Below are 8,433 nucleotides of genomic sequence, written 5' to 3'. Positions count from 1 at the left end.
CGCTGAAGACAAAGCGGGTGAATAAGCAAATGTGGTGAAGAAAGCTGATGGAGCCCGGCTATCGAGATATAGCGTCTAGGGTCCTAAAGACAAAGGTAAACAAGCGGCCATCTAGCTCACAAGCAACAAAGCCCACATGGAAGAAGCACACCAGCCTGTCCCGGCCTTTAGGGCTTTCACCTAGGAGGTGTGGTGGATGGTACTGGTTGACACCATTGGCTGAATTAAGCTCACCTAGACTAGTTGGAGCCTACCCAGGTGTACCACCCACCTGGTTCGGGCTTGAATTGGCACACGCTCTAGGGCATTGGCTTCCAACCTCCTTTAGGGGGCCCTAGGCATGGAGAGGAACAACCCCCTATCCTGCTACCTAACATATTCATTGAATTCCTAGGTTATTAATCAAAAGGGTGAAATCAGGAAGAATATTCTAAATGTAGATCTCCTCACATGACAGATTTATGACTAAAATCTAGGTAGATCCCATTGTAAGAATCCACTTTGGATATGTAAATGCAGCATTTGTCACACAAAAATCACAGTTTTCTGGGAAACTGCTTGTTTTCATTCAAAGATACAGGGAAAATTTAACAAAAGCCACAATTCAACTAATACGGGGTTAATCATGTGACTTTAGTGGCCAGCCATTTCCGTCTTCATCAAAGTGTTTTTCTCCCTGTGCCTGGCTCCTTACAAAAGCCTTGTATTGTTCGGACCCTTGATCAGCTCTCTGAATGTCAACCAATCACACACGTTTTGGCTGTACCCTCCTGCTTGTCTTTATACGCCTTTGTGAACAAACACTTCTCTGGGGCACTTTGTCAAGGGCTGCTGGACTCTGTACTTCCCTGTAATAAACGCTTATTTTTCGTTTTCATCAGCTTTGTGGTTCTTTCACGATAACAGCCCTATGTACTAATCTAAGAGTTCTTAGCACTCATATCCTTCCATCCACTGGTTTCCTAATCTTCCAGTTTATTGTTAGGAAGAGAAAGGAACCATCCAATGATGCCCCTGGGCTCAAAAAAACTCTTAACCTCCCGACTGCCATGAGAGGATTGTAGGAACTACTTAGAGTTTACAGCCTCATCACTGACTCCTAAATGATTAATTCTACGAACTAATGCATCATTCCTGCCAAAAGAGACTGAACCAGAGTGATGCTATTTCTGAGAATTTATTACCGGGGCATCTGTTTTAAGAAGATATACACAGCATATTTAGTCAGATGTTTATCATAACTCCATTCATAACTACAAATTAAATGAAAACCTGCATGGCATCCAGGTTTGAACCCCTGGAGACCTGTTGAGCTGTCTGGCCATGCCCCCCACTACTGCTCTCTCCCTGCCCCACCCTCAACCTCTTTATGAGGGTGACTTCTGTGGCTGTGGTCCAGCTAGTTCTGAAGTTTTGATCAGGAGAGGCCTTGACACATACTACTCAAACTCAGACATGCCTTTTCCTTCAGAGATCATTTATACTGAACACCCAGCTCCCCGGTTGAACTAACATTTTCAAGTCGTCTGCACACTCTGGTGATTCTGTGTAGAATCCCCTATCCCCATCTCTGCGTGGATGCTGCATTTTCAGTTACAAAGCCTTTTCTGTCCTCCCCTAAATAGATGTAAGGACAAAGATGAACCTCTCATGGTTCTTTTACCTGCAACACACTTTGATGTGTTATGATTTTTCATGTCTTCTCACTACAGTGTATGTTTATAAGGTCTAGAATAAGTTTGCATATACAGCCCCTAGTGCAGACACTAGCACAAAGGGATCAAAGTGCTTATTAAATGAAAAAAGCCACACGTTCTTAGCAAAATTGACTTTTTAGGACTAGTTACATGAGCAAGTGAGCAACGGACTTTGTTTTTCTTACAAACAAATGCCTTTTTAGCATTGGCCTCAAATAAAGGCCCAAAGTGGCACATTTATCCAGTCCAAGTATTTTTCTCATCTGAAAACCCTTAATATTTCAGATCCATAAGCAGGTCTTTAGATCACCAAGGCAAAGTTAAAAATGAGTGAGTTGTTTGTTAACAGGAAAAATGTTTTGTAATTCAAGAAGCAAATGGCTCTGTGAATATATAGCTGAGCCTCAGAAATCTTCATGTGTAATACATTCTGGTAAGAGCTCAGTGATACTGCTAAGGAGTCAAGTTACAATTCTGATACTTAAGAAATGCCATTGTACACTGGGAGTAATTAACAAAGAACATGCCAGAAATACTAACAAAGTCCTCGTGTTCGAACTATAATCTATTGAACTTGCGCTCCTCTTTGCTTATCACTCAAGTACCTTGTCGACTGGTTTTGTCCATTCAATGGCTCCTTAGGAATGTCAGTTGGGCGAAAGGAAGTTCGAAGACTAATATTTTCCTAACCTGGCCTTAAACAATCTCATTAACCTACCACGACAAAGAGCCCTTTGGCACCGTGTACCAGGCAGGAGATGGGTAAGGAAATCTTGTCCACCTACCTATCTGTAGGTGCTCTGCACCTGCTGGGCCTCTGGGAGTAAGGGCTGGGAGCGAGGCATAGAAATGGTCTCTGAAGGAAAAGGGGTGTTGTGTCTGATCAGTACACATGGCACCAGGGAACGGACGCTCCTGATCAAAAGCGCTGAACTAACTGCACAACAACAACAACAAAGTCATCAGAATCAGTTCGTGTCACTGGCCATCTCCTGATGGAAGTCCAGCTCACTGTTCTCATCTGTTGCCTCCGCGGCTCTCCGAGTCCTCCTCGCCATGCTGCTTGGAAGGCCTGTTAGTTGCCCTGTCCAGAGGATGAGGAACCGTAACTGAACTTCCTACGATTTAGAAACTCTCTGTGTTTATTTATCTTGTTTGTTATCTTTATTTTCTGAAATCCAAGAATAAGTAGCAATACATTTATTTTTAAAGGCCTGTCATAACCACAATAGGGGGACCTGGGACATGTGTATCCCACTTGACAGGAGTTTTGCAGAGATGTAACTTCATGAGACAGAGAAAATGCTGGCAGGTACTGAAGGACAGAGAAGCAGGCCGGCCCTCTAAGGGGATGAAAACATGAACAGAAGGACAAAACGGTCCACACGACCCCAGAAACATCCGATGGGTCAGCCCTTTTGATCTCACACATCCTTACTAGTCCTACAAAGAGCCACACCAGAGGGATCCTTCTAAAGGACAAATCTGGAAGAGGGCACACTAGAACCAGGCAAAAGGAGAAGAACTCAGGAACATAGAGCCACGAAGGGCATGGCGATCCAACAGTCGTATTAACAAACACTGATTTTCACACGGACACACGGGTACGTGGAAATGCCAAAGAAGTGTGGGCAGATGTAAGGGAGCACGCCCACCTGGAGATACAGATTTGGTTGTAAACATTTCTAGATGCACAATTACAGACCCTTCCTTAAAAGGGAAGTCAAGTACTAAGTGGCTGGACCTTCACTATAGACAGATTGCCACCCACATTCATAAGGGGACCAGAACATTCTCTTGTCCAAAATGATCTCTACTCCTTGCCCCTGCCATTGCCTAGACCCCACCTGTACAGACGTATTGAACACAGACTCTTCTAAGAAAGCTACAGAAGTCATTACCAGCCGTTAACATGTTAGAGTAAAACTATATGACTTTTCAGCTTGACACCCATTGTGGAAAAAGCGGCTGAAGAAAGTGGAATTGACAAACTTGAAGGGAAAGATATTCTGGAGTCAGGAGGAAAACAGACCTTGGTCCTGGGAAATGGCGGTACAGTGATGGAGGGTATGCCAGGACATGGAGGAAGGATTCAGAAATGGGTCATGAAAATGAACCTTACTTAAAAAAACAAAAATAAACTACCCTGACTCACCCAATGGTGATCTTACCGACGTCCCCCATATTGTCCACATGCTTTAAAGCTCTAGAGAACAGAGCTGACAGTGACGAGGGAAACTCAAACTGGTGGAAGAAGGGAATGTATCGGCTAATGTAATCAGAACAAGAGGAACGCAAGCAGCTTCAGGCAGGTTTCTATCCAGGAGCCACATGGTGTCAGAACTCCGGCCATCCTCACGGACAAGCAATGACCCCAAAGCTCGGGAATCATCTCTTTCTATCTTGTAATCCAAGAGGAGCTATTCCTCTATCTTTATTATTCTTCCTCCCCCCTCCCTTCTCACCCCTTCCCTTTTCTATTTCAGGCAGGGACTCTTGGTGGACCCCTCATGGATCATGTATATGGTCTGCCATGTAGAACAGGGAAGGAGAAGCGGCTCTTCAAAAGAACGGGGAAGATGTTGCAAGTAAAATGAAGAAAGGACACCAAAAAGACACAAGCCACACACACACACACACACACACACACACACACACACACACACACGACAGCCGGTGAACATGACCTCCATCGCCCTCCCAGGACATCTGAGGCTTGAGAACAGAGGCTGCTGACTCTAGTTTAAAGTGGTACCTTCTTCAATACTCTGATCTGAGGGGGCTATAACTTTTCCCAGTAGAAAAACGCTGGGAAAGAGCTTTCAAGCCCCACATTCTATTGCCAAGAAGGAATCAGCCAATTGAAAACCACGCGACAAAAATCAAGCTTTTCCACCTACTTCTTCCATACTCCATAGGCTGGACCATAGGCAGCAGTATGATAAATGGAGGGAAGATTGAAAGTGCAGGGATTTCATTTTCCTTGCACTCACAATGTTTCTGGAAGCAGCAGTCAAGAAATCAAACCGCATACTGCATTGCTTAAATCTGTTGCAAAACACCTCTTAAAAGTGTAAAAAAGCAGAGCTAGCACTTTAAGGGCTAAGGGGCACCTGAGCCAAGCCGTGGTGTTTCATGGCTTCAGATGCACGTGAAAGCGGGCAATGAATAAGGAAGCCGGAAGAATGGATTTATTTGAATGATGGGTGTTGGTAGAGAATACTGAATATGCCAGATGGACAAACAACTCTGTCTTGGAGGAAGTACATCCAGAATGCTCTCTAGAAGCAAGAATTGGGACATGTCATCAGGAGAGCCCCGTCCCTGGAATAGAACATCATGCTTGAGAGAGGGGGCAGAGAAGAGAAAGGCCCTCAGTGAGACAGAGACCACACAGTGCTGGCTCAACGACACGCTCAACACAGCAGTGACTGGGAGGCCAGGCCAGGCGTCGCTCTGCCGTATTTGGGGTTGCTATGAGACCTACCTCCCAACAATAGGAGGGGCTCATCAGAGTCAGGCCAAAGGGTGGACCATTCAGGGAACTGGCTAGAAGTGAAAGAGCAGAAGGGGTACTGTTTTCTTGTTTCTTTTAGGGAATTCTAGATCGATTGCAAGCCTCCTCTGGGGTTACCATCGGTTCAATAACTCAAATGTGGCTAGGTGAAATGCAAGCCTGGGAGTTCCCAGAGAGGATAGGATTTCTAGGGAGTATAAAGCAGCTTCATACTCCGGGATAAAAAATCCACACATGCACATGCACATACCACTGCTTCTGCTCACCGTTTGTGGCACACGGAAGACTCTCCCCTTAGAAAGCAGAACCGATGCAGACAGAGGAAGCTGCTCTCTTCCCCCTCGATAGAGATACTCAGGACTAGCCTTTAGGATGCAGGTCCCCTCTTCCCTTCCTCCTGGTCTTGTACAGTGCTGTGGCTGTTTGTCATGATGAAAAGATGGTTGTAATTGCCTTGCATCAACTGTAATAGTCCACAGGAGCCCTGCTGCTACAGTGAGGAATGTGCTGGGCTGCTATCCGCAAGTTCAGCAGTTTGAAACCACTAGTGACTCCATGGGAGAGAGATAAGGCTTTCTGTTCCCATCAAGATTTTAGTTTATTTCTTTTTCACGCCCCCAAACCCCCTGTTCCCATAGATAAAAATGACAAAAACAAACAAAAACCTGAGCCCGCCGTTATTGATTCTGACTCATAGTGACCCTATAGTACAAAGTAGAACTGCCTCTGTGGCTTTCTGACTCTTTGCATTTTCTCCCTGAGTGGCTGGTGGTTTCAAACTGCTGACCTTGCAGTTAGCAGCTCAACGCATAACCCACTGTACCACCAGGGCTCATCATAAAGATTTATAGTCTAGGAAACTTACAGGGACATTCTGTTTGGTCCTATAGGGTTGCTATGAGTTGGATTGGACTTGATGGCAATGAGCTTGGCTTTGGGGCTTTGTAATAGCCTCAACCATTAAGCTTCACATTACAGCATGTCAAGCAGGAAGAGGAAGTGCTTTTTTTGAAGTGATTAATGAACTCTCTATTTGTCTTAATCAGGGAAGATCTTTCCAGCACTGTCCGACAAACTTCCTGTTGTGGTTCATTGGCCAGAGCTGGGTCCTATGTTCACCTCTAAAGAAGACCGTGGATGATGAAAACCATCAGTGTGTCAAATCTGGTTTTGAGTCCAGGGTTGCAGCCTTCAGTATAGATTACAACTCAATGTAAAGAAGGGCAAAATCCTCACCCCTGGACCAGTAGTAACATCAAAGTTCGAAGTTGTCAAGGATTTCGTCTTGCTTGGATCCACTCTCGAGGCTCCCGGAAGCAGCAGTCAAGAGATCAGACGACACACTGCATTGGGTGAATCTGCTGCACTGGACCTCTTTAAAGTGCTGGAAAAATGTTACTCTGAGGACTTAGGAGTGCCTGATCCAAGCCACGGTATCTTTGATCACCTCGTGCGCATGTGGACGTTGGACACTGAATAAGAAAAGCCAAAGAAGAGTCGCTGCATGTGAGTGATGGTGCCGTCAAAGGACAGCAACGGCACGATCGGCGGCTGGAAGGACCAAGCAAGCTGGTGTGGAAAAGGACAGGTGGAATCCTCCCTAGAGACCAGGAGGGCAAGACTTCGTCTCATGTCCTTGGGACAGGTTGTCCGGAGAGACTGGTCCCTGAAGAAGGTCATCATGCTTGGCAGAGGAGCAGCAAGCAAGCAGCCCTCCAGGAGATGGATGGGCAGTGGCTATCACAGTGGGACGCAGACAGAACAGCCGGAGGATGGACAGTGTATCGTTTCGTTACTCACAGGGTCGCTGCGAGTCAGACCAACCTGACAGCATCTGACATGCCAGGGAGTCAAATCCCATTTCGAGGTAGTTCTGTGCAGGCTGACGGACAGGTTAGGGTGGGGTACATTCCACTTTACTAGCTGGTGTCAATCAAGTCACCACTGTGGATTTCCTTAGGGATAGGGTCTGGTGAAAGGCATTCCTCTGTGTACAAGAGCCACCTCAGAAGTACAGAGAGAACCCCTGGACTCTCAAGGAAGAAAATCCAGCAGAGAAGCAAGCTTGGGATCTCGGACTGATTGAAATGGTGGAGGCCGAGACCAGTGGCCGTACCACACCAGGACCGGAGGTGGAAACGAGGAGACCATGAGACAGAGCAGAGGAGCAGCACGGAAACCTTCAGGCTGAGGCAGAACAGCAGGCGGGTTTCCTGGCCCAAGGCCATCAGAGGCCAAGAGCTCGCAGGGTCAAGAGGCTGAGGGCCGGCGACACTGGAGTCCTGGCTGAGATGAGATGTTTCTGTGTCCTTACTGTCTATGCTGACCCTGACTTGTGGAAAGCTGCTCACTTCCTCAGTACATCCCTTACCTGGATCATGAGAGTTCTGGACGAAGGATGGAGAGCAAGGGCTGTCTGACCTTTGCCCTGTGGCAAGAGGCCTTGGCTTGGTGGAGAGTGGAATCCCCTTTGTGTAGCTGTAGCCAGACGAGGTCAAATACTGCCACTGTTTTCTCACACGGGTGGGATAAGCTGTAAAGAGCTGTCCGTTAGTAGCATCTGAAGTCATCCAACTTCACCAGGAGAGAGAGGAATCAACATCATCATCAACCCAAGATTGCTTCCTGTGAGAAAATCTAACACACCTCCACTCTCCTTTTTTCTTTTCCTTAACCAATTCTGGCACCAACTGTCCATCACACCGCATTCTCCACCTTTCTGCTGGGCTTAGTAAACTGTTAAAATGGCTACACAGAACTCATAGATCATACTGAGAGTAAAGGACCTATTAGGGAAGTAATAGGCTACACTTCAAGATCAGGATCAACTTGTAATCAATAGGAATTCAGGATACAGTTCATCAATCTGAACAGCTTCCAACCAAGGGAACTAGCTCTCGGCTCTTTCTTAGCCTTGCTACCTGGCAGGTGAGCCTAAACTCTGCCACCCTCTCCTGCATGAGTCAGGCCTTCTGTCATCAGGCCCTACTCCGGCAAATGCGAACAGACGTTGGCTCAACCATTAAGCACTTGGAGGCACCCCGTTCAGCCTACAGCAAGCCTCCATCTACCTGAATGCACTCACCTCTCTCCATCCATGGCAGTGAGCCTGCTGCAGCCACCTGGCTCTGTGGGCCAGGAGTCCACTGCAGCTATCGCACACCAGTCTTCTCGTCCTTGCTGTTTGTGTTGTCTTGCAGTCTTAGTCTCGCTCCAGTT

At 46.7% G+C, this 8,433-nt stretch overlaps 1 protein-coding gene across 1 annotated transcript in view; it reads right to left on the bottom strand.

Annotated features, from left to right (window-relative positions):
* GFPT1 (glutamine--fructose-6-phosphate transaminase 1) overlaps positions 1-3,881 on the bottom strand; it is a 66,059-nt gene extending 62,178 nt beyond the window's left edge. Inside the window, exon 1 of the mRNA XM_045294086.1 lies at positions 3,853-3,881. Coding sequence (XP_045150021.1) covers positions 3,853-3,881 — 29 coding nt within the window. The remainder of the gene's footprint in view (positions 1-3,852) is intronic.
* Positions 3,882-8,433: the final 4,552 nt, after the last annotated feature.

This window comes from Echinops telfairi, unplaced genomic scaffold (genome assembly GCF_000313985.2).
Source record: "Echinops telfairi isolate 266 unplaced genomic scaffold, ASM31398v2 ScPeMD7_2573;HRSCAF=3158, whole genome shotgun sequence".
NCBI lineage: Eukaryota > Metazoa > Chordata > Mammalia > Afrosoricida > Tenrecidae > Echinops > Echinops telfairi.
The sequence above is the reverse complement of the archived record's forward strand: the minus strand, read 5'-3'. Positions and strand labels throughout refer to the sequence as shown.